The following is a 27,183-nucleotide window of genomic DNA, read 5'->3' as shown; positions in this document are numbered from 1 at the left end:
ACTCAACAAATCCCAAAGCATATTTATTCATATTTAGTTATATTTTAAACTTGTAATATGTTTCCCATGTCTAGCCATCATTCTCCCTAATACCTCATTTGAATACATGGTGGCCATTTGAATACCATATTTTGAGAAATAACTCTATGTATAATTCCTTTTCAGGTGGCATACCATATCAGCTTTTAATTGGCTAGTATACTCTGCTTGACTGTGGGTCTTCCCTTTCACCAACCCACAAAAATGAGAGTATTTAAATAATTATTTAAATACACATTCATCTAAAAACATAAACATCATAAGGAAGGTAAAATAGAAAATTAAAGTCTCAGAATTCTACTTACTCACTATTATTTTATTGTAGCCATCCATGTAAATATAAAATTGTATTTCAGTGTGGCTTTGATTTGCATTTTCTAATGACTAATCATGTAGAGTATGGTTTTTTTTTTGTTTTTTTTTAAGAAGTTATCCCCCAAATCTGAGAGATTTTTTTTTTTTAGATTTTTTTTAATTTATTCATTTTAGAGAGAGAGAGACAGAGAGAGAAGGGAGGGAGGAACAGAAAGGATCAACTCCCATATGTGCCTTGACCAGGGAAGCCCAGGGCTTTGAACCGGCAACCTCAGGGTTCCAGGTTGATGCTTTTACCCACTGCACCACCACAGGTCAGGCTAGAGTATGTTTTTATGTGTTTATTGGGCATTTGTATTCTTCCATAAAGATATATTCTAATCCTTTGCCTATTACTTAATTGGATCACATGCTTTTTATTGTTGAGTTGTAAGGGCTTATGTATACATATATATATAGTCTGGAATCTAATCTCTTATCAGATATATTACTAGTAAATATTATTTCCGGTTCTGTGGCTTTCTTTACACTCTCCTAAAAGTGAGTACAAAAATTTTTAATTCAGACATCCAATTTATCTTTCTTTTGTTATATGTGCTTTTGATGTCACAACTAAAAAAGAAAACCTAATAAAAGGCCAAAAAGACTTACACCTATGTTTTCTTCTAAAAGTTTTATAGTTTTAGCTCTTACATTTAAGTCTTTAATCCTTCTTGAGTTAATTTTTGTGTATGGTATGAGGCAGGGAATCCAACTCAGTTCTTTTGCATACATGTTGATCTTAAGTTGTCCCAAAATTATTTGTTGAAAAGACTGTTTTCCCTCCATTGAATGGTCATGGCAGCCTTGTCAATAAACAGTTGACTATACTTGTACTTTTCCCCCTAGACTTTCAATTCTATTCCATTGATTTCTATATCAATGCTCATGCCTATACAATATTGTTTTGGTCATTATAGCTTTGAAGTCATTTTTGAAATAGGAAACTGTGAGTCCTCCTAATTTGATCTTCTCTTTTTAGGATTGTATTAGCTATCTTTGGTCCCTTGCAATTCCACATAAATTTCATAACCAGTTTGTAAATTTATAAAAAGAAATCAGATGGGATTTTGATAGGGGTTATGTTGATGCTGTAAATCAGTTTGGAGAATATCGCCATCTTAATAATGTTAAGTGTTTTGATCCATGAACATAAGATGGTTTTTCATTTATGTAAATTTATTTATTTATTTATTTATTTATTTATTTGTAAGAGGAAGGAAGCTAGTGAGGCAGACTCCTGCACGCACCCTGACTGGGATCCTCCTGGCAATTCCATCAGGGGCTGATGCACACTAACGGAGCTATCCTCAGCACCTGGAGCAAAGCTTAAACCAATCAAGCCACTAGCTGCAGGAGTGAAAGAGGGAGAAAAAGGGGAGAGGGAGGGAGAAGAAGATAGTCACTTCTCCTGTGTGCCTTAACTGGGAATCAAAACTGGTATGTTCATACACTAGGCTGATGCTCTATCCACTGAGCCACTGGCCAGGGCCATTAGATTTTCTTTATTTCAACACTGTTTTATAGTATTCAGAGCATATGTTTTGTACTTATTTATTAAATTTATTCCTATGTGTTTTATTATTTTGATGCTATTGTAAATGCATTTGTTTCCCTAATTTTTTTTAATTTTTTTATATATTTCATTACAAGGATAAAAATACAATTGATTTGTATCCTACAACCTTGATGAACTCATTTTTTAGTTTTAACAGTTTTTTTAGTGGACCCTTAGGATTTTCTACAAACAAAATTTTGTCATCTGTAAGAGTAATAGTTGTAATTCTTCTTTCCAATTTGGATGACTTTTCCTTTTCTTGCTTAATTGTTCTGGCTTGAAATTCTAGTGCAGTGTGGAATAAAAGTGGCAAGAGGGGACACCATGTCTTGTTTCTGATGTGAAGGAGAAAGATTTTAGTCTTTGATCATTAAATATGATGTTAGCTGTGTATTTTCCATAGATACCCTTCATCAGCTTAGGAAAGTTTCCTCTAGTCCTAGTGCTGTTTTTTTTTTTTTTTCTTTCCTTAACCAAAATAGGATTTGGGGTTTTGTCAAATGATTTGTCTGCATCTATTGAGATGATTCTGTCCTTTCTCCCATTCATTATTTCACCTGACATATTACATTGATTGATTTTTGTATGTTAAACCAACCTTTCATTTCTAGAATAAATTCTATTTGGTCATAGTGTATAATTTTTTTTATAGACTGCTAGATTTTGATTGCTTACATTTTGTTGATTATTTTTGTGTCTATATTCATAAGGGATATTGGTCTTATTTTCTTTTCATGAGATGTGTGAATGCCTGGGGTTTTGGTATAATATTAGCCTTATAGAATGAGTTAGGAAGTGTTCTCTCTTTTATTTTTGGAAATATTTTGTGAAGAATTCTTTTTTTTTTTTTGTATTTTTTTGAAGTTGGAAACGGGGAGGCAGTCAGACTCCCGCATGTGCCCAACCGGGATCCACCCGGCATGCCCACCAGGGGGGAGCGTCACTCTGCCCATCTGGGGGGTAGCTCTGTTGCAACCAGAGCCATTCTAGTGCCTGAGGCAGAGGCCACAGAGCCATCCTCAGCACCTGGGCCAACTTTGCTCCAATGGAGCCTCGGCTATGGGAGGGGAAGAGAGACAGGGAGGAAGGAGAGGGGGAGGGGTGGAGAAGCAGATGGGTGCTTCTCCTGTGTGCCCTGGCTGGGAATCAAACCCGGGACTCCTGCACGCCAGGCTGATGCTCTACCACTGAGCCAACAAGCCAGGGCTGTGAAGAATTCTTTATTAGACATGTTGTAGAATTCACTTGTGATGTCATCTGATGCTTGGCTTTTCTTTGTGGGAAAACTTTGATTAGTCACTCAATCTCTTTATGTATTATATATAAATCTATTTAGATTTTCTATTTCTTGGGTCAGTTTTCGTAGTTTGTATGTGTCCTTTTCAGAATTTGTCCACTTTATCTAGGTTATCTAATTTGCTTTTCATGGTATTTTTTATAATCCTTTTTATTTCTATAAGGTTGGTAGTAATGTTCTTTCATTACTTAGATTAACTGGTCTTCATGTTCTTCATGGTCAGTCTAGTTAAAGGTTTTTCTATTTCATTGATCTCTCTAAAGAACCAAATTTTCTATTATTTTCTATTGCTTTTCTTTTCTCTATGTCCACTATAATTGTTTCTCCTGCTTACTTTGGGTTTATTCTTTTTTTCTAGTTTAGTAAGATGAAAGATTAGGCTATGGATTTAATACCTTCCTTATTTTTAAATGTAAGCATTTACAGCTATAAATTTCCCTTTGAACACTGTTTTTGATCCAACCCATTGTTTTAGTATGTTGTCTTTGTTTTCTTTTGTGTCAGAGTGTTTCAAATTTTCCTTCATCATTTTGTCTTTAACCCACTTATATGTGTTAATTTATGTGTGTTAATATTTGAGTTTCCAAATTTCCTATTGTTATTGATTTCTAAATCACTCGATGATGGTAAGAGAACATTTTGCATGATTTGAACCATTTAAATCTATTCAGATTTGTGTCATGGCATACCATATGATCTATTCTTGAAAATGTTCTGAGTAAACTTGAGATGAATGTGTATTTTGCTGTTGTTGGGTGAAGTATTCTATAAATGTTAAGTCTAGGTAGTTTACAGTGTGGCTAGAATCTATTTTCTTGCTGATGTTCTGTTGAGTTGTTCTATCTATAATGAAAAGTGGGGTATATAACAACTACTATTGTTAAACTGTGTATTTTCCTTCTATTCTGACAGTTTTACTTCATCTATTTGAAGCTGTTCTTAGGTGCATGTATGTTTATAACTGATATCATCTTGAGGGATTGAAAGTTTTATCAAAATAACCTTTTATGTCTAAGTAACAAATTCTGTCTTGAGGTGTATTTTGTCTGATATTAGCATGGGCACTGCTGCTGTCTTTTGATTATAGTCTGCATGGTTTATCTTCCTCTATTCTTTTACTTTCAACCTATTTTTACCTGTCTTTGAATCTAAAGTGTGTCTCTTGTAACAGCATATAATTGGACCATGTCTTTTTTAAAATCAGGCATATTAACATATCCAAATATAATCCAGGAACATAAATGTATACTTTTAAAAATCACCTTGAGATAGAGATTCCAAGATGGCAACAGAGTAGGCAGATGTCCCAACTGCCACCTCCCAGGACCAAATTGGATTATAACTTAAGAACAGTCATCGTAAAAAACCAACTTTGGACTAAATGAAGAGGACTCTATAGCCAAGGATCACAGAAGAAGCCACACTGAGTCTGGTAGGAACTGTGGAGACGCGATGGGGGCTGCCACACTCCCAGGAGCGAGGGGTGGCGGAGTGACCAGAGGAGCTCTCACTGCAGGGAGAGGGACCCTGAGAGGTAGGGGTTCTCATCCCCAGGCCTGGAGCCCCAGCCTAGAGCCCAAGTGACTAGGAGAGGCAACCAGACAGCATTGAGTGGTGTAAAGAGCAGGGTTTCTCTCTGCAAGAAAGAGTCAGCTTTCGAAGATGCAGATTCTGTCTTAAAGGGCCTGTGCAGAAAATCTCACTCACAACCACTTGCTTCTGGGAAGCAAGAGAGCTGAGGAGACTGGAGTTGTGTGAGGCGAGTATAAAGTTGGAGGCACAGGGAGACACACAGTGATGGTGACCAGAACACCTGTGCTGAGTCACTCTCCAATACTGATGTGGCCATTTTCATGGGAAGAGCACTCCCTTTGTCCCACACCAGCCTGGGGAAAGGCAGCTGCCCCACTCCCAGAAATCTTTTCAGCTCCATCCAGGGCATAGGATTGTTCCAAAAGGTGAGGAAGCAGGGGGCAGGCCAGTGACTCAGGTTTCTGGTGAGACCCGAGCTACACCTCCCCCCTGCACTGCTAAGAACATGCCCTTCCCTGGAGAGCTGGTGGGCAGACCATACCTCTGGATATCAGAGGCCACATCCACATAATCCTGTGGCCACATCCTATGGAGGTTTGTAAAAAAGTCTGGATAGAGTGCCAACTGGAGCCAATGAGTAAGCCACACCCACTACCCATCCTAATCCCTGGATATCCCTGCTGGGCCTAGAAAGCAGCCAGCAGTCAGATGTAGCACAAAGAGGAACAAAGGAAAATTCAGACGTTTCTGTGGCTCATCTTATTGGGGGAAATAAAATTCGAGTATCCAGCAGAGGCTGAGGGTTGGGCCCTGGAGAGGGGGCCACAATCCCTGTACTGAGCTGCTTACTGCCCAAGAGACCCCTGAAGTAGGGAGTCCCACTAACATTGTATTCCCAACCTTAGCTGCCCTAAACCAACAAGCTTGCAATCTGTACAGGGGTTGTATAGGTGCGGCCAGTCAGGCCCACATCTCAGTCTTTCAATAGAAGACTCTGGAAAGATGAGTAAGCTGAAAGGAGATGGAACAGCTGAAAAGCTGAGGCAAATCTTACAGAGCTTGCAGCTTTTACGGAGCTGCTGACAGCTCTAAGCAGGAGGAAGCAGATCCTTATAAATAGGTTGGCCCCTCCAACAATACCTAGGCACAGAAAGCACCGACACAAACAGCAAAAAAGAGCAGTAGCTAGTGACGAGTATCCCACAGTGGATTACAAGCAACAGATGATGCCAACAAAAGGAGATCTAGAATCAATACAACTGATAGCTGAAGGCAGACAACAGAAACCCTAGACTCAGCTTCTATTCAAACAGTATACCCAAAGGAGGAGTCTATACACAGAAAAAATGGGAAGACAGAGAAATGCGATCCAAATGAATCAACAAGAGAAATCCCCAGAAAAAGAACTGAATGCGATGGAAGTAACCAAATTACCGAATGCAGAGTTAAAATAATGATTTTTAGGATGCTTAAGGATCTTGGAACAACAATAAATGGACATAGTGAGCACCAAAATAAAGAGATAGAAAGCATTAAAAAAGAAATTGAAATAATAAAAAGGAATCAGTCAGAAATGACTATACAATATCAGAAATAAAGACAACACTAAAAAAAATTAACAGCAGGCTGGATGAAGCATAGGACCGAATCACCAATTTAGAGGACAAGATAAATGAAAGCACAGAAGCAGAGCAGCAAAAAGAAAAGAGGCTCAAAAAGTTTGAGGAAACTCTAAGAGAGCTCTGTGACAACATGAAAAGAAACAACATCTGCATCATAGGGGTTGCTGAAGAAGAAGATAAAAAAACAAGAAATAGAGAAACTGATTGAAGAAATCATAGCTGAAAATTTCCTTAAATTGATGAAGGAAAAAAATCACACAAGTTCAACAAGCACAGAAAGTCCCATTATAGAGGAAACCAAAGAGGCCAACATCAAAACACATCATAATTAAAATACCAAAGTTAAGAGGTAAAGAAAGAATACTAAAAGCTGCAAGAGAAAAGGAGTCAATTACCTACAGAGGAGCCCGCATAAAGATAACATCTGACTTTTCAACAGAAACTCTTGAGGCCAAAAGGGAATGGCAAGAAATATTTAAAGTAATGCAAAACAAGAGCCTACAACCAAGACTTCTTTATCCAACAAGGTTATCATTTAAAATTGAAGGAGAAATAAAAAGCTTCCCCCAAAAAATAAAAATCTAAAGGAATTCAATACAACTAAAATAATAAAGAAATGTTAAGGGGCCTACTATAAACAGAGCAACAGGAAAAAGAATCTAGAAAAAGAGGATTGTAGATTTAAAGAATAAAATAGCAGTAACCAAATACATATCAATAATAACCTTAAACATAAATGGCTTAAATACTCCAATCAACAAACATAACGTAGCTGAATGGATAAGAAAACAGAACCCATCCATATGCTGCCTACAAGAGACTTACCTCAGAACAAAAGATACACATAGACTGAGAGTAAAAGGATGGGAAAAAGTATTTCACTAAACGGAAAGAAAAAAAAAGGTGGTGAAACAATACTTATATCTGACAAAATGAACTTTAAGACAAAGGCTTTAGTAAGGGATAAAAAAGATCACTACATAATAATAAAGGGAGCAATCCAACAGGAAGATATAACCATTATAAATATCTATGTGCCTAGTATAGGAGTACCTAAATATATAAAGCAGACTTTGATAGATATAAAGGGCGAGATCAACAGCAATACTATAATAGTAGGGGATTTCAATATCCCACTAACATCACTAGATAGATCCTCAAGAAAGAATATTAACAAAGAAAGAGCAGCCTTAAAGGACACATTAAATCAACTGGATTTAATAGATATCTTCAGAACCTTTCACCCTAAAGCAGCAGAATATACATTGTTTTCAAATGCTTGTGGTACATTCTCTAGGATAGACCACATGTTAGGACACAAAACAAATCTCAATAAATTTAAGAAGATTGAAATCATATCAAGCATCTTCTCTGATCACAATGGCATGAAACTAGAAATCAACTATAATAGAACAACAGAAAAACATTCAAACACTTGGAAACTAAATAGCATGTTATTAAATAATGAATGGGTTAACAATGAGAATGAGGAAGAAATAAAATTTCCTTGAAACAAATGAAAAGGAACATACAACAACTCAAAATTTATGGGACACAGCAAAAGCAGTCCTGAGAGAGAAGTTCATAGCATTACAGGCATATCTTAAGAAGGAAGAAAAAGCTTAAATAAACAACTTAACCCTGCATCTAAAAGAACTAGAAAGAGAATAGCAAGTAAAGTCCAGAGGAAGTAGAAGGAAGGAAATAATAAAGATCAGAGTGGAAATAAATGACATACAGGCGAAAAAAAACAATACAGAAGATCAATGAAACCAAGAGCTAGTCCTTTGAAAAGATAAGCACGATTGATGAACCTTTAACCAGACTCACCAAGAAAAAAACAGAGAGGACTCAAATAAATAAAATTAAAAATGAGAGTGGAGAAATAACAACTGACATGACAGAAATACATAATATTGTAAGAAAATACTATGAAGAACTATATGGCAAAAAAATTGGACAACTTAGGTGAAATGGACAAATTTCTTGAAACATATAATCTTTCAAAAATCAATCTAGAAGAATGAAAAAACTTGAACAGACCAATTACAACAAATGAGATTCAAACAGTTATCAAAAAAACTCCAAAAAAGAAAAGTCCTGGGCCTGATGGCTTCACAGGCGAATTTTACCAAATATTCAAAAAAGAGCTAACACCTATCATCCTCAAGCTATTTCAAATAATGCAAGAGGAGAGAAAATTTCCAAGCTCCTTTTATGAGGTGAGCATAATCCTCATTCCAAAACCAGGCAAAGACACTACAAAGAAAGAAGACTATAGGCCAATATCCCTGATGAACTTAGATGCTAAAATTCTCAAAAAATATTAGCAAACCAGATCAAGCAATACATGAAAAAAAATCATACATCATGATCAAGTGGGATTTATTTGGGGGAGGCAAGCTGGTACAATATTTGAAAATCAATCAATGTGATTCATCACATAAAAGGATAAAAATCACATGATAATATCAACAGATGCAGAAAAAGCATTTGATAAAATCCATACCCACTTATGATCAAAATTCTCAGCAAAGGAGGAATAGACAGAACATACCTCAACATGACAAAGGCCATCTATGACAAACCCATGGCCAACCTCATACTCAATGGGCAAAAATTAAAAGCAATCCTCTTAAAATCAGGAAAAAGGCAGAGGTGCCCCCTTTCACCACCGTTATTCAACATAGTGCTGGAAGTGCTAGCCACAGCAATCAGACAAGAAGAAGAAATAAAAGCATCCAAATTGGAAAAGAAGAAGTAAAACTATCATTATTTGCTGATGACATGATACTGTACATAGAAATTCCTAAAGTCTGAGTCAAAAAACTACTGAACCTGATAAATGAATTCAGCAAGGTGGCAGGATATAAAATCAATATTAAAAAATCAGTGGCATTTTTATACACCAACAATGAACTGTCTGAAAGAGAAATTAATGAAACAATTCCCTTCACTATTGCAACAAAAAAAGTAAAGTACCTAGGAGTAAATTTAACCAAGGAGGTTAAAGACTTGTACCCAGAAAATTATAAAACATTGATAAAAGAAATCAAGGAAGATACAAACAAGTGGAAACATATACCGTCTTCATTGATAGGAAGAATAAACATCATTAAAATGTCTATATTACCCAAAGCAATCTATAAATTCAATACAATTTCTATTAAAATACCAATGGCATACTTCAAGGATATACAACAAATATTCCAAAAATTTATATGGAACCAAAAAAGAACACGAATAGCCTCAGCAATCTTGAAAAAGAATAATAAAGTGAGGGGTATCAAGTTATACTACAAAGCCATTGTACTCAAAACAGCTTGGTACTGGCATAAGAACAGGCATGCAGATCAATAGAACAGAACAGAGAACCCAGAAATAAACCCACACCTTTATGGCCAATTGATATTTGACAAAGGAGGTAAGGGCATACAGTGGAGTCAAGACAGTCTCTTTAACAAATGGTTTTGGGAAAATTGGACAGGTTCATGCAAAAAAATAAAACTAGATCACCAACTTACACCATTCACAAAAATAAACTCAAAATAGATAAAAATACTTAAGTGTAAGTTGTGAAACCATAAGCATCTCAGAAAAAAAAACATAGGCAATAAGCTCTCCGACATCTCTCACAGCAATATATTTGCTGATTTATCTCCATGGGCAAGTGAATAAAGGACAGGATGAACAAATGGGACTTTATCAAACTAAAAAGCTTTTGCACACGTAAAGACAATATGAACAAAATAAAAAGACAAACCTCACAATGGGAGAACATATTTGACAATACATCTGATAAGGGGTTAATAACCAAAATCTTTAGCTTGTAAAACTTAACACCAGGAAGGTAAACAATCCAATCAAAAAATGGGCAAGAGAACTGAATAGACACTTCTCCAAAGAGGATATACAGAAGGCCAATAGACAGATGAAAAAATGTTCAACATCACTAATCATTAGAGAAATGCAAATTAAAACCACAATGAGATACCACTTCACACCAGTCAGAATGGCGATCATTAACAAAACAACACAGAATAAGTGCTGGCAAGGATGTGGAGAAAGGGGAACCCTCCTGCAGTGCTGGTGGGAATTCAGACTGGTGCTGCCACTGTGGAAAACAGTATGGAGTTTCCTCAAAAAATTAAAAATGGAAGTGCCTTTTGACCCAGCTATCCCAGTTTTAGGAATATATCTTAAAAATATCAAATCACTGATTCAAAAGAAGACATGCACCCCCATGTTTATTGCAGAATTGTTTACACTAGCCAAAATCTGGAAAAAGGCCAAATGTCCACCAGTGGATAAGCAGATTAAAAAGGAGTGGTACATATACAGAATGGAATACTACGCAGCCATGAAAAAGAAGAAAATCTTACTTTTTGCGACAGCATGGATAGACCTGGAGACTATTATACTAAATGAAATAAGCTAGGCAGAGAAAGAAAAATATCATATAACCTCACTCATATGAGGAATCTAATGAAGAATGTGAACTGAGGAATGGAATAGAGGCAGAGGCGGGGTCAAAGGGAACAGAGGGAAAGTGGTCAGAGGGAAAGGGGATGAGGGGATGGGATCAGAGAAGGGAAAAAATTAGTGAAATTTTACACACACACACACACACACACACAAACACAGATATAGAGAGCAGGACAGCAAATCCTAGAGGGAAGGGGGTAGTCGTTGGGGGGAGAGGGCAAAGAGGCTATCAAGGGGAACACGGGGCTCGGGGGTGGTAGATATGTTTGGTGGGACACTGGAATCTATGTAAACACAATAAATTAAAATCAATAAAAATTTTTAAAAATCACCTTGAAAAACCAAAGGAAGTGATTTTCCTGCCTCCAGACATGTATAGCTTTCCCATTAGCAAATCCCCCAAAAGAGAGATACATTTGTTACAATTGGTGAACCTACACTGACACATCATCATTACCCAGTCTGTAGTTTATATTAGATAGAGTTCACTTTTGGTGTTGTTCATTCTGCAGCTTTTAACAAGAACATGATAGCACATATCCGCCATTATAGAATCATACAGAATAGTCTCACTGCTCTAAAATCCTTTGTGTTCTACCTATTTATCTCTCTATCCTCCCTAACCCCTGATCTTTTTAGTCTCCTTAGTTTTGTCTTTTCCAGGACATATAGTTGAAAGGCTATAGTGGCCTTTTCTCATTGGCTTATTTCACTTAGCAATGTGCATTTAAGGTTTCTCAGTGCCTCTTTATGTCTTGATAGCTCATTTCCTTTCAGCACAAATAGTCCATTGTCTGTATATACTAGTTTATTTATTCACCTACAGAAGGCCATTTTGATTGCTTCCAATGTTTGGTAGTTTTGATATAGGACTGCTATGAAAATCTATGTGCAAGTTTTTGTGTTTGCATGATTTTGACTTTTTTGGGCAAATACCAAGGAACTTAATTGCTGACTTTCATGTTTTTTTTTAGTAAAATAAGTGTACAATTATTCAATCAACTTTCTAGAATTTCTATTTCATTACTTTTGAAATATTTGGTGACACATAGTTTTCATTTTCCATTAGTTCCTTAGACATGGGTCTTAGCTCTTTGAACATAATTAAAATAGCTATTTTAAAGTCTATTCTGTTCCACCAATTTGTCTATTCTTATGCCAAACCAGTCTTGATTGCTATATCTTTATTGTAAGCCATCTTTCAAGATTGCTTTGGTTATTTTAAATCCTTTTCCTTTTCATCTAAATTTTTTAGTTTATCAATTTCACTGAAAACGTACTGAAATCTTGATTGTGTTGAATCTATATATCAACTTGGGAGAACTGTTTTGTAAGCTCTCTAGTCCATAAATATAGTAACTTTATTTAAAAATAACTTTATACGTAATTTTTAAAAATGTTCATTTATGGTGAACATAATTATGAGTAACATGCATAAAACAGATGAAACAAATCCCTATGGTTCAGTTCAAGGAAATGAACGCTGCCAGTATCCCAGAAGTCCTCCATCTTGTTACCATCCTTGATTATTGTTCTATTTTTCCCCAACTAGACACAGCCACTATCCTGACTTTTATAATTTTCTTGCTTTCTTCATAGATTATACCATCTATTTAAAAAACTCTACATGAATGGCATCATATATAGTTAAATACATTTATTTTACCCTTATTCCTCAAATAGTTTTTTTCTGTATTTAGAATTCTATAATGGCAGTTACATATTTGCAGCACACTGTCTTCTAATTTTAAATGTTGCTGACAAAAAGTCAGCTATTGTTTTAATCCCTTTGTTACTTTTAAGATTTTTTTCTGTTGGTGATCTGCAATTTCAGCAGAAACTTTGACAAAACTATTTAACATTTTCCCAACATTTTTAGTTGTGTTCAGGATGTCCTGCCATATAGAAAATGGGAATTTAAAGTTTTAAAATTAGGCCCTGGTTGGTTGGCTCAATGGTAGAGTGTCATCCCATTGTGTAGATGCCCCAGGTTCAATTCCTGGTTGCGGCACACAGGAGAAGCGCCCATCTGCTTCTCCACACCCTCCCCCTCACTTCTCTCTCTCTCTCTCTTACTCCTGCAGCCATGGCTCAGTTGGAGAGAGTTGGCCCCAGGTTCTGAGGATGGCTTCAAGGCCTCCATCTCAGGTGCTAAGAAGTGCTTGGTTGCTGCACAATAGAGCAACACCACAGATAGACCAAGCATCGCCCTCTAGTGGGCTTGCTGGGTGGATCCTGGTTGGAGCACATGCAGGAGTCTGTCTCTGCCTCCCCTCCTCTCACTGAATAAAAATAAATAAAGTTTTTAAATTAAAATCTTACTTTACATAATCCTCTGTAATTTACTTTAAAAATTAATTTTTATATAATTATGCTTTTATGACTTTATAGTATATCATTATAGGAAAATACCAATTTACTGAATCTCTTATTATTGTGCATTAAAATTTTTTATTTTTACTTCAATAATGCTACATACTACTTTAATTAAAAAATTTCTTCACATGAACTAAATAACATAAGACACATATGAGATCAATGCCATAAATTAGATGTGTCTCCACTAATAGACAAAAGAGAACTGGTGATTAGTTTTGCTCCAGGGGATATTAGTAGATCGTAAGATTACAAAATTTCCTTGAAAATAAAACAAATGGGGTGACTGATGTTGCACTAACTAATCCCGTTTATTTATCTACCTTCAAGGGTTCTTTCTACCTGTGTATAGGAAGATCACTGGCAATTTAGGAAACATAAGACTAAAAATATGATGGAGGGCCATTGCAGCCCACAGTTAGCTCCCCTATACAGAAAGCAGACTGTAATTACTGTGAAAAGAATATGAGAAATCTAATACAAAAGATTTCTATATCATCAGAGGATTCTGATATTCAAGTATAAATTCAACAGTATCATTTGTCTGTTGTTCATATAATTTAGAAGTGGTAAGCAAATTCTCCCTGGCAGCTAGGGCTGCTGTAAGACTGTGAAAGAAATGATACTCTAGACACTATTGCTTGTTTTCAACTTCTACTTTTAACACAGGGCACATATAATGATATACTTTTCATAACCAAAGGACATACTGTAACTTTTTATTTTAAATAAAGTTGATGCTCAACCTAGCCATTTTAGAAAAATATAAGTGCCAGGACTATTTATCTATTCATTCATTCATTCATTCATTCATTCATTCATTCATTCATTCATTCATTCAATTTCATTCATGAAAGGCAGGGAGAGAAACAGGAACATCAAGATGCCCCTATATGTGCCCTGACAGGGGAATCAAACTGGCTACCTCTGGGCTCTGGGATGACACTCCAACCAACCAAGTTATCTGTCCAGGTCTTCATTTTTATTGATTTTTAGAAAGAGACAGAAGAAGGGAAAGAGGGAAGGGGGAAGGAAAGCATTTGTTGTTCCACTCAGTTATGCTTTTTTTGGTTGCTTCCCATGTGTGCCCTGAGGCACAACCTTGTTTTGGGACAACACTCTTAACTTACTGAGCTAACGGGCCAGGGCCCTTTTTTTTAAAAACACTTCTTAAAAACAAAACAAAAAAAACACACTTCTTAACCTCCAAAAAAAATTGAACTTCCAACATAAGTAGTACTATTGTAGATTAATGATGAAAGGTTTATCACAGTTAAAAAATATAATTGGCCTGTTATTATTAATCTTTCATTTCAAGAAGCATACTTGTGTTTTTTTTACAGAGACAGAGAATCAGAGAGAGGGATAGACAGGGACAGACAGGAACGAAGAGAGATGAGAAACATCAATCATCAGTTTTTTTCATTATGACACCTTAGTTGTTCACTGATTGCTTTCTCATATGTGCCTTGACCATGGGCCTTCAGCAGACCGAGTAACTCCTTGCTCGAGCCAGTGACCTTGGGTCCAACCTGGTGAGTTTTGCTCAAACCAGATGAGCCCGCGCTCAAGCTGGCGACCTTGGGGGTTTGAACCTGGGTCTTCCACATCCCAGTCCGACGCTCTATCCACTGTGCCACCGCCTGGTCAGGCTCAAGAAGCATACTATTAAGCAAAGCAATTTCCCAGTGAAGTTTTGGCTAATATTGTCAAACTTCTTATATAATCTGCTTACTGTCAAGACTCTCCTTAGTAAGCTAGTACCTTCCCCTAGCATATCACAGCAAAAACAATAGTGGTTTTAAACATTGTTTGTGGTACTTTAACACGATGCAAAATAGATTCTATATCCTGTTTCCTATCATAAAAGATTTTAATAATAGTAGTGCATTATTTGTAATATTATCCTAAATAATAATAGTCCTGGGACAAAGTAATAAAAGGCCTTTCCCATAAAAAATCCTCTTAAACTATTTAAAATCTGAGTAAAAAATGTGTCCACTTTATCAAATACTTTTCAGAGTCTACTTATGTATTATACCTCTTAAGTAACCCTGAACACTGTATATCTGTTTGGCTTATGACATATAGAAGAGAGACTCAAGATTAAGAATACATGGGGAATATCACTGAAATAACTGATTCGTTCCTTGATTGATAACTTCATTTGAACAATGGAAAAAGCATAAGTAGACATAATGACTTTCATAAGTCAATTAGTCATTGTTAATGAACTCTAAAAACAACTCTCATTTGCTTTTGACATTTCTTTTACTATATATCCTAAATACAAGTGACACTTTATTCTTTCTACAAATGTAGGTAATCAAGTCATCGTTGGTCACTGAGACAACAGCTCATACCTCTGCCCCATTACCACCATCACAGCCATTAAACAGGACAGGTTGACAGACTGGAGTTGAGTGTAAAATATCACCGCAAATAGAAATAAAAATCACACTTAACACTCATTTTAGGAGATGAAAATTTTACTTAGAAATTGCAAACATTTAGCAAAGGTAAGACATAAACATTATTTTCCATATTCTACAGAAATACAAATTAAATTTATAGCTGGCTTGGTACATGGTCATATGAAAAACAAACAAATGCAAAGGAAAAAAGAATGCCTCATTCTATTTTTCTGCCACTTACCACAACTTCCTAAGTGTACCAATAAGTACTGGAAGACAGCGCACAGGAAGAGCACAATCCTAGGGCTGTTTGTTAATACACATTATTGTATTGTTAATATTATTTTTAAAAGGTACATATATATAATTAACATGCAATTTAAGCTATCATTTTGAAGAAACAGGACAGAATTGAGTAAACACATTGTAAAATGTGTTATTATAATTAGTATATCACAGTATTTTACATGGCATGGAATTTCTTCCTCCTTATATAGTGCTTGGCAAATTGAAACAGGTTTAAGCTTACTTCTAGAGCAAATTTAAAATGAAGATGAAGGAAAATGAGTGGACAATTCTATTAGATACTTTTCTAAGTATGCTAAATAATTATTAAGTATCATCATTTCATGCCTACTTCACCAACTCCCAATTTAAAATAAAATCATACTTTTTACCCTATGGCTCTGTACTGTCCAATACAGTAGCCCTTAGCCACATGTGACTGTTTGAGCACTTGAAATGTAGCTAGTCAAAATTTAGATGTGCTGTGAGTGCAAAATACACACTGAATTTTGAAGGAAAAAAGGTAAAACGGCTCAATAATTTTGTATATTGATTACGTACTGAAGTGCTAATTTTTAATATAATGGATTAAATAAAATATTATTAAAGTTACCTTTTTTAAAATATGGCTATCAGAAATCAATAATTACATAAGTGGCTCACATTTATTTCTATTGGACAGAGCTGATATAGGTAATCTGTAATCATGACACTAGCCTTTAGAATTTAGCATCATACTTTAAGCACTGTGGAGTACTCTCTCCCAGATAAGCAAAAGCCCCCTCTGCACATACCTTATTGCAGAATTTATCTTTATCCTTTCGCAAGGTAGACATTTTAAGCGTAAAAATAATTTGTAAAACTTTAAAACCTTAAAAATTGTTAATTAGTAGATGATGAAAGCTAAAGGAAATTCAGTGCAGACTGGTTTTGAGGAAAATAGTTTTTCTTAAATAGCAATGCAATCAAGAGTGAACACAATTAGTATCTTCAGTAAAATAAATTAGCCAAATGTAATGCCCAGGATCTAACCTTGCACGACAGACCTTACAGGTAACTTGTCCATTTAACCATAACTTGTAAGAGAATCTTAAAACAATATTGACTGCAACTTATTTAAATACTAAATTGGGGGGGGGGGGATTTTCAAGTGATATAAAATTAACATACATGGTGAATTCTAATAACAGAATATATCATAGTATCTGAGAACTAGCCCTTAAAGTCTCTCAGTGTTTAAAGTAAGTTAAAAAGACTTGTATTTAAAAATTAGAAGCTACTGAAAAAAATCACTGACTTTTCATCATTTTCTTCCCCTCTTCTTATTTTTAACTTTTTACAAAGGAGTGTATAAATACTTGGCATACTTATAATATCTCAACTTCTATTTTGTCCACCTTAAAAACAAGTTAATCTAGTACACATTCCATTATACTCCTAGGAACAACACACACCAAAATACAATACTAACAGTGGTCACCTCAGTCAGAGGCCAGCATCAAAGTCATGCATCAGGAGCCTCTTCGGGAGCCAACACCTGATTACAACTGTACTACACACTCTGCTCCTTCCAGCTCAGGTTGGAATGTTTAATTGTTTACATTGGTTTTCAATTTCTAATTGAATTCCAGAGCAATCCAAAAATGCTCTGAAAGCCACAAATTAAGAGATGCTGAAACTACTATATCAATTCATAAAATTTTCTCCTAAATTTTAAAGATGTTCTCAGAAAAGCAGTAAGAAGTTATTTAATATAACTTCCTATTTTACCATTACAACTTTTAAGACACTAGAAGGCAACCAAGATTTACGGAGAAGTGAACAGAACCTAAATCAGGTAATACTGGATATACCAACATAGAAACTGATAGCAGAAGACCACACTCGTTCTCTCTAGAGTTCAGCAGCCTACTAAGACATTTAATTACATTAATTTGCCTTGCAGAAAAAAGATACTTCTTAAACTTTTCATATCTCCTATTCTCAGATCATGTTCTACATGACCAATATTTTTATTACGTTACTAACTCCAATCTAACTAAAGCCTGAAAATTCATGTCAAATGATATAATTTTTCAGTTTCAAACATATATTACTCTAAAAATATACTCCTTGGTGAAAGATGACAACAGTCTCCTTTCTAAAAAGCTGTTGTTTTGATGTTAGATCAATAAATGACTATTTATTGAGCACCTACTATGATTGCACTCAGTCTATTCTCATTCTTTAACAAATATGAAAAAAATACCTGATCTAAATGCAAGATGATATTTGTAAGGAAAGATAATATATGAGCACTTTTAATAGAATGCTATATGAATCAACATCTGGACATATAAAATTATTCATCCCACTGACATTAAAGAAACCTCAAATTTATTACTGATCACCTTATAAACATCTGAAGTATGCTGCATAGTACTTTGAGGAAAGTGACTGCCATACATAAAATTAAGGCTGACTGCCTAAAGATATGGAAGAAAAGTCCGAATATCCTGGGTCATGAGCAACCAAAGACTTAACACAGTTTACACAAATATCTAATTCAGGCGAATGGGCACTCGTGTTAGAGTTCCAACTTTGCTTGAGAGGAGGTTGGTCTAGTAAAAAAATGCCTTTAAATAGAAGCACATTAAGCAAATATGAAAATAAAAATCCTTAGATAAAATTCTCTGTAAAACCATGATATAAATTTAAGTTTCAAATCTCATTTAAATGTATACACATATATATGTATACACATATACATATATGCTTTCAAAGCATCTAAATTTCACTTACAGTCTTTCCTTTATATGTTTGAACTTGACTGTTTTTTATTCACTTTATTTCTCCTTAAATAAAGAATATGGACAATGATGAGAAAACAAAGATAAGCTTGTTTTAATTTTCTAGCCTTTAACAATTCTGATCTGTTGAATTTTTACAAGGTGCAAAGCATTTATGCAGTGTACTGAACATGTACAGGGTCTGAATGTAAAACACTCTCTAAGGGAAATGGAAGTTTTAAGAAGCAAAATAGTCAGTTTGAAAACTAATCATTTTCCTCAATAGGATTTCCCAAACTGAGAATGTCAACTAAAATACCCCCATCTTTGCCAAACATGAAAAAATAACACAATACAAATATTGTTTCTATAGAAGACACATGGAAGAGAACATTCATAACAGAGCCACAGGACTGAAGCAGCGTGATGGACCAGGCAGCCCCAAAGCATCTATATGCTACTGCACTGGTAGTGGTTTATAAAAAATACTATCTACACTACAATTTTAAGAACTAGTAATATAGTTAGTATATTTTTATCTTTTCTTTTTTGCCACTGAATATATAATTTTGTCCTAATTTACTAAATCTTCTAGAACACCCTGAGGAATAAAGAAATGCCAGGGTTAGCTTTGTGGACCATATTATTGCCCAAAGCACAAACTATATATCTATATAGATACAGCTAATACTCTTGGAAGCACAAGTTTTCATGAACAGACTAAACGACTGCTCTGTATTTTTTTTTTCATTTTATTTTTTTAACCAAAGAGTTTGGTTTTACAGTATTAACATGGCCTGCTGAGAATACAGAAGTCAAAATTGGGAGCCTAAGGCTTCCCCCCACCTCAGATCCACAACTGACACAATGGTTATCTGTCTCAACTATGAACATGACATATATTACTGGAATATATTATTTAACAGTTCTCTGAAAAGCACTTTGGAATCCTTAGCTATCTGATTTTATGAAATGACAATTAAAAATTAACTTGCTATCTTGAAATATGAAATTCTCATCCCTCCCCTTGCCATAGCAAGCATATAAAATGCCACATTTAAAATTTCATCTCAGTATTTACTTCTTTTCCTCTAATATCTGAAGGGATAAAGGTCCCATTTATTTTCTTTTTCAGCTATCTTGCATAGTCCTGCATTTGGGAAGGAATTCCTACAATCTTTAAAGTGAGGCAAAGGATTAATTTAGGACAACTATATGGCATTATTTTTGTTGTTGTTGTTAGGGCAGAGAGCCATTGTTTCACTTTGAATATAGGCTGTATAGATTTCAACCTGATGTTTAATTATATGCATGCTGTCCTTTAAATGTGATGTCTCTAACCCTCAAAAGAACCAATTCTTCCTGGTAGGATGGTTAAACATGGTAACTAATGAGATGCGAACCAAAACATCCCACCTGCTCAGATCACTAAAGGATAAAATACTCCATGGGAATCACGCCTAGCAATTGGAATAAATCAGTCACAATTAACTGTTTGATACAACTCTGTCTTCTGTTTTCTACCTAAACATTAGACTTAAATATAATCTTGCTCCTCCCAAAAAGTAAGAAAGGCACTCGAATTAACACAGTCTGTAAGTTATGTGTTAAAGGACACTGTGTGACATTAAGTAGAATTTTCGGGGTTCATTTTTCCTGCTTATGGCCTTTATCACTCTGACTTTGAACAGGAGCATATTACAGAGTACACCCAAGCACGGGAGAGGGAGCACAGACAGTGCTAGCATTTACAGCAGTTCTATTTGAGAAATTTATTCAGAAGACAAAATGTTCAGTTGTTACAATGCTGTTCAAATGTTCTAGCATACTTAAATATTTAAATTTTAAAATATAATTTTCTAGTAACAAAGTAACTAAGCTTATAAAAGCTTTATGCAAAAAAAAAAAAGGATCTTATGTTACTTCCTTGGATAACTGAAATTTTAGCATCTTCTGTAAATCAGGGGAACTAAAGTTGAGATAGATTATTGTACAAGTGGGAACTGTACTCCTAAATTGTATTTAGCTTGTGTCAGATACCATCTTGTGCTATATAAGAGAAAATTACTAAACTGATAATTTGTTCTCAATAATATTAAAGTCTCCTTTATGCACACATGTGTGTGTCTCAACAAGCATGAACTGATATGACCTGAATATAGCTAAATGACAGTCTACCACTATATATGTTTTCCTACAAAGTGCCAAATAAAATCCAGGAACTCTTGTTTTCACATACGTATTATTATGTAAGCCCTTATCTGAAGATTTAGGTGGCTTTTATTGACAACCTGTATACGTTTAGTCCTATTAATAATGAAACCTTTAATTTAAATTTGAACCATACCATAGGAATAAGAAATGTGACCAAAAGTCTATGTCCAGAGTTTCCAAAAAGGTAATAAAATGCTAAAACCTAGAAAAGAAAAAGGGGACACTAATCGGTATCAAATCCTTAAGTTTAAAAATTGACTAACACAGGTTTAAGAAATATCTAAAAGGTCCACAGCCCAAGTTTGGGAAGGAGAGAAAGAGAAGTACAAAATGACAACTGACTCATAGGTATAGATCACTAAGTCTTCAACATCAAAGAATTTTTTCAGATGCCCCTTACAGGCTCTGGCTGTGTTGGTAAGATCTATTCTCCAACATCATAAATGAAAGAAAGTAGTGTTTTAATGCAAGCAGGCTTCATTAGTTCCATCAATTTTTAGTATATATAAAAGCACAGTTAATTGATTATTACAGAGCTGTACTTCTTTGATGGGATTTATCAAGATTAAACAAGGGAGTTATATTAAAAAAATCTAAATTAACTTACTCTATATGCAATAGCTCCACTGAAGTATTATGAAGCTAGAATACATTATTCATTAACAATCCATTGCTCTAATCCATTGATTTCTCAATCATAATTCACTCTATTCATCACTCATGATCAATATTTTCTCTCTCCAGTTAATCATTTGTTAGTTTAATAAATATTTAACAGATCTTCATAATGTGCAAGTAGAATCTGGGAACACCATATTACCAAAATAAGTATACTTAAAAAAAAAAAGTGGGGTGGTGGTGGTGAAGATATTGACAATCTTACTGCTTTTTTGCATGTCAGTAGTATTCATGATCCACAGGATGAACTACAGCCTACTATTTTTCCAGTGAAAGTTTGATGAAAAGTGTGTCAACCTAAACCATCTTTTCTTTAAGGGCATATTTATACAAAGTAAGTAAAGACTAACAAGTCCCTGAAAACAGACACATCCTTTCCACTGCGTGAGATCATCCAGCATTCAGCCGGAGATATTATCATGCTACAGCTGGTTGAGTTTGGGTGTCAACCACTTAGAAGAAAAATTTAATCATATAGGAAAATACTAGGTTTTTCTTAGAATGAAAATTAAAAATTTTAGAAGTAGCAAAGAAAAGTCACATACAAACCATACCCTTTGGATGTTTGTACTTTTACTTCCTACCTACAACTTCATTAGGAAGACAAGAGACCAAGATATTAAAGAACTGCATGGCTTCAGAAAGGGGTCGGTTAAGAGCCTTAAAACAGATGAAGACAGTTAACAAGATGAGCAAGATACTCTGGAAGGTATACAAAGATGTGGAGCAATAGAAAATTCAGATGATGTCTCACAGGGTTGTTTATACCAGCGTTTTTCATCTGTTAGTCCGTGACTGATCCACCAGAGATTTTGTGCTGGTACGCAAGAGAGTTAACTACCCTGACGTTGTATGAAGATTATAAACCCAATGATCTTAGTTGAGTTTGCTTATGCTCAGGATAATTTCTGCCTTAATGGTCTCTGAAATAATTCCCCTATTTTCACTAGGCCCCAAAAGAAAAAAGGTTGGAAACCACTGGTCTACACTCATGTCCTGAATACTATAACATCAAAGCATAAAAAGCCCTATTACTTGGGATACTTAAAATGATGCTTGGAAAAAGGGTAATACTGAGTGAAGCCAGAATTTGGCAACATGTATTAGTGGAATAGGCTGAATCTCCCATGTCATCTGTGTGTACTTCTGCACAGCCCCTGCAGGTGCTGAAGCTCACAGACTAATGGTTCTATCCACAAAGATCTAGGTAGACCTTGAGGTATTTGATTCAAAATATGCCTTGTACACAAAGGGCCAAGGAATTATGTTCATAATGGCAATTATTTTCTCCCTAAAACACTGTGAAAGCTACAAAAGGGTAATTTTTCCCCAAGAGATTCAGGAGTCAGGTTGTATAGATTTTCTGGTGTTCTTAAGTCTCAACATTTTGCCATTCAACAAAATCATTATGCACAAGAACTTATTCTTTTCCCTTATGGTAAAATGTGCCTTACTCAAGTCTAGAGTTTCCACAATAGTGAGAGGAGAGGTCTGCCCTTCCCTACATCTATCTCTTCACACTATGGGTTACCTGTAAGTAAAAAGAAGGGGCAAAGCATGGTGGTCATACTTGCTTCTGCCACGATTACTCACATTCTTTATACACACAGGACAAAAGACCACTTCATGATTAGGGGAACTTTTACAAGAGCAGTTCATATTTCGTGTGTGTTTAATGGAGTATGAAATTCATTTGAAATAGGAAGGAGACTATCTGACAAATAAGGAAAAATAGACAAAAGTGAAAGTGACAAAAAATATGGAAGAGATTGGAAAAATAAAGAGAAAGGCATGCAGAAATAAGAAACAGACCATTTAGGAAGGGGGAAATATAATAATAGACAATAGACATTACCTGGCCCTTTCCCGTCTCTGTCTCATCAACCTGAAAAGCCCAGCCCTTGTTATTGAAATATTAAGAAACAGCAATAGGTGGATACTTTGGTACCTCATCCCTGAAAAGTTTAGTATCAAAGTTTTTTAATTGTTTTATTTTTTTTAAATAAAGATAAAAAAACTAACCTTCAAAATTATTCTGTCTCCCTGGCTTTTTGCCAGTAAACTTCAATAAGCACTTTATGAAAATTTTGTAGTTTATCCAGTGTATCTTCAATAACTTAAATTTTTTTAAAAGGAAGATTTTTTATGGATATATTTCTATGCATATTTCTCCCATTTTTCATTGTGACTTGGAAGGAAAATAAGTAAATAACTAAAAATAGCATTCTGGGTTTTTTTTTAATTGATTTTTATAAGTGTCAACTTGAGTGTTTTTGGCATATACCAAACTTGAGGTAAAAATAATCTATCAAAACTAGTAATAAAAATAATATTCCAGTACTGCAACTACATAAACTCTTAAAATTATTATTATTTTTTTTAAATAACCATTTTAAAAATGGACTACATTGGAAGCATGTTTTTCATATAAATTCCAATACTTCTGACTTTGGTTAGCTGGTCTATAACTTGAGTAGAACATGCTAGAGAAAGGAATAGTTTCTATTTTCACATATCCATCATCTGGCCATTTGATTCTCAAAACAATTAGATTGAGTAATTTTGTATTTGTATGGTTTTTAAGCTTAACTACAACATAAATTTTTAAAATAAAAGAATTAGTCTGCCCAGCAATTACACTGAGGTTGGTGGAAGTGTGTGTGAACCAACTAGAAGAAACAAATGAGAAGAAGTCTAGAAATATAGGCTTCCTCCAGAAATAGGGAAGTACAGAAATATAAAGGATGAAAAGTTACAAAGAAAAAGATTAAGACTCACTGTATAGCAGGAAGGAACTACACACTTATTTTATCCCCAAAGGCATGCCAGTTCTTAAAATAAATAAAATATATTTTTAACCTAAAGATGAAGAATATATGGTTAGCTACTAGTAGTAAACAGTTCATGCAACTATGTAAATAAGAAAGGAAAGCAATATTGCACTAAAAGGGGAATTTGCAGGGACAGTCCACCTCTTTCATTGACTCAATGTATGCAGCCATTTCCTATACGCATTGGCAAACCTGGCCTGCTCTACATTCCGGCAGGTGGACAACACTTGATCGATGAACCTATGTTCCATTTCCAGGCCTATGGAATCTGGAGCTGGGGTCCGCTTCAGGCGTTTTGTTTCCTGGGAGTAGCCTTGCTTGCTAGAGTCACTCAATCCATCCACTTCCATTGCCTGAGTCATGAGAAGGCCTGATGGAATTTGTTGCAAGTCACTCAGAGTCCCACCAGAGCTGTCTGCGGGTGTCAACTGGGTCACACTGCGAGGAAACCTACCACTTAAGTGGTGCTGCAGGTAGAAAACATGCCGCCTGTGAAACAGGACAGGGAGGGGAAGAATAGAGAAAAGAAAGATCATGTCGTAAGGTCAAGCTTTTCAAGAAAAACAAAAAAATAAATTGATAATTTCAAAACATACAGCATACAGTTCATTGCTCAATTCATAGTCCAGAGTTATCTGGGAGAAGCAGGAAGAGCAATGATGAAGTCTGGGAATCTGGACAGCCTTACTACCCAAATTACTGGTTTGTTTGTGAGAAAAGTACTTAAATAGCATCCATGGAGAGGATGACAATCACCTGAAGCTGTTATTCTTTGTTAACTATAATGTGAAACCAAAAACAGGTCTTAGCTCAATCTCTGCTACAAATTAAAATACAAAACCAAAAATCAACCTTGTTGATATCGCAAAAGACAAGAGATTCCAAAACAAAGGGATTAAAAAACTCCTCTAGGTTAGCCCATGGCCTTTATCCAATACTTTATTTAATATGAACAGTCTGTTGCAGTTGGTCTTATTGTCTAAAAACCATGTGAACTTTCCCCTAAATCCATCACTACAGTCTCATTAATAATCCACATGCACTAGGGATGTGCATTATAAGACACAGTTCCTGTTCTTCTTCTAAGGCAGGGGTCTCAAACTCGCGGCCCGCCGAACAATTTTGTGCGGCCCGCAGACTAATCCACAAAGTTCAAAATATTTTGGATAAAATTAAGTAAGCCTAGGGGCCTACTTGTATTTTTCATTTCTCTAGCATCCTAGCTAGATATTAGCTTAGTTAACAGCAGTTGTGATGCGAACTACAGTTTCTGGTCGTTTTGTGACACTGAGTAAACTGCATGTACGATTGTGCTTGTTGTACTGATTTTTTTTTTGTTTTCAACTGCAGTGAGAAAAGTGTTGCGTAACAGTTGCCTTTTGTAGACCTAGTGCGGCCGCTGAACGGCTGTGATCTTGCTCTGCGGCCCACATGCTGAGTTGAGTTTGAGACCCCTGTTCTAAGGAGAGCAGGTCTTCAGCCCTTAGAATCACAAGGAATTATTTGTTAAAAATGAAGATTCATGTACCTAATCTCCAAAAATTTGACTCAGTGAGGTGCATGGCTACTGAACACAAAAAGGTAAACCAAATTAGGTTCCAGGATGTTTTATCACATCATTCACATTAGCAACTCTAATCCCTTGAAAAGACAATACTATCCACTTTTCCCAGCATATCCTGGAGTAATAAGGAACATATACTCATATAGAGAATATAACTTAAAGAAGAGATGAACTGCCTAAGGGCGATGAACCTGTAGGAGAAAACTGATATGTATAATATATAGGCCATTCCAATTACCTCTTCTCCCTAATCCCCAACCCAAACTCCAATTAATCCTTAAATGAACAAAGAAAGTTTCTGCTGCATTAATCTAGCTCTCTCTCAAACACAAATATATTTTTAAAATTTGCTGAGCCTTGCTATTAATGTGTCTAACTATAAAACAGTATCAGAGATCTGTAACACCAAAATGACATAACAAGTCAAAATCTATCTTCTCTTGAAAATGTGGAATAAGTGTGTCTTGTTTCTAAGAGGAAAAAAAAACTTTATTAATAAGGTACAAAAGAGGAAAAAATTGCCTTCCATCTTCTAACTATATTTAGACTGGGAAAAGGGAGCAAAATTCAGTTAACTTTAAAAATACACAAATGGGTCCTGGCCGGTTGGCTCAGTGGCAGAGCGTCAGCCTAGCGTGCAGGAGTCCCGGGTTTGATTCCTGGCCAGGGCACACAGGAGAAGCGCCCATCTGCTTCTCCACCCCTCCCCCTCTCCTTCCACTCTGTCTCTCTCTTTCCCTTCTGCAGCCAAGGCTCCATTGGAGCAAAGTTGGCCCGGGCACTGAAGATGGCTCTATGGCCTCTGTCTCAGGTGCTAGAATGGCTCTGGATGCAACAGAGCAGCGCCCAGATGGGCAGAGCATCACCCCCGGTGGGCATGCCAGGTGGATCCCAGTCAGGCGCATGCGGGAGTCTGTCTGACTGTCTCCCCATTTCCAACTTCAGAAAAATACAAAAAATAATAATAATAAATAAAATAAAAATACACAAATGTTCAAATGCCTACCTCTTACCTAGCACAGGCCAGTCTCTTGTCTACAAACAAAATTCTATGACCTGAAGTAGAATCTACACTTATAAAGATGAAGATGCTTCCAGCTAGAAGATGATCCAAAATAAACCAGGGGCTCCCATACCTGGAGTTCATCCCAACATGAAAGTTACT

General features: G+C 35.6%; 1 protein-coding gene across 2 annotated transcripts in view; it reads right to left on the bottom strand.

Annotated features, from left to right (window-relative positions):
* PTAR1 (protein prenyltransferase alpha subunit repeat containing 1) overlaps positions 1 to 27,183 on the bottom strand; it is a 105,369-nt gene that overhangs the window by 24,723 nt on the left and 53,463 nt on the right. The window contains exon 7 of one of the 2 annotated variants that reach the window (XM_066368011.1): positions 20,489 to 24,943. The exons of the other annotated variant lie outside the window; for it this stretch is intronic. Within the exon in view, the coding sequence (XP_066224108.1) occupies positions 24,601 to 24,943 (343 nt within the window). The 3' untranslated portion in view covers positions 20,489 to 24,600. Of the gene's footprint in view, positions 1 to 20,488; positions 24,944 to 27,183 lie in introns of those variants that run through there. 2 annotated transcript variants of the gene reach the window in all.

The sequence above is a fragment of the Saccopteryx leptura genome, chromosome 2 (assembly GCF_036850995.1).
Source record: "Saccopteryx leptura isolate mSacLep1 chromosome 2, mSacLep1_pri_phased_curated, whole genome shotgun sequence".
NCBI classification, from domain to species: domain Eukaryota; kingdom Metazoa; phylum Chordata; class Mammalia; order Chiroptera; family Emballonuridae; genus Saccopteryx; species Saccopteryx leptura.
This window is presented reverse-complemented; position numbering and strand designations above follow the sequence as displayed.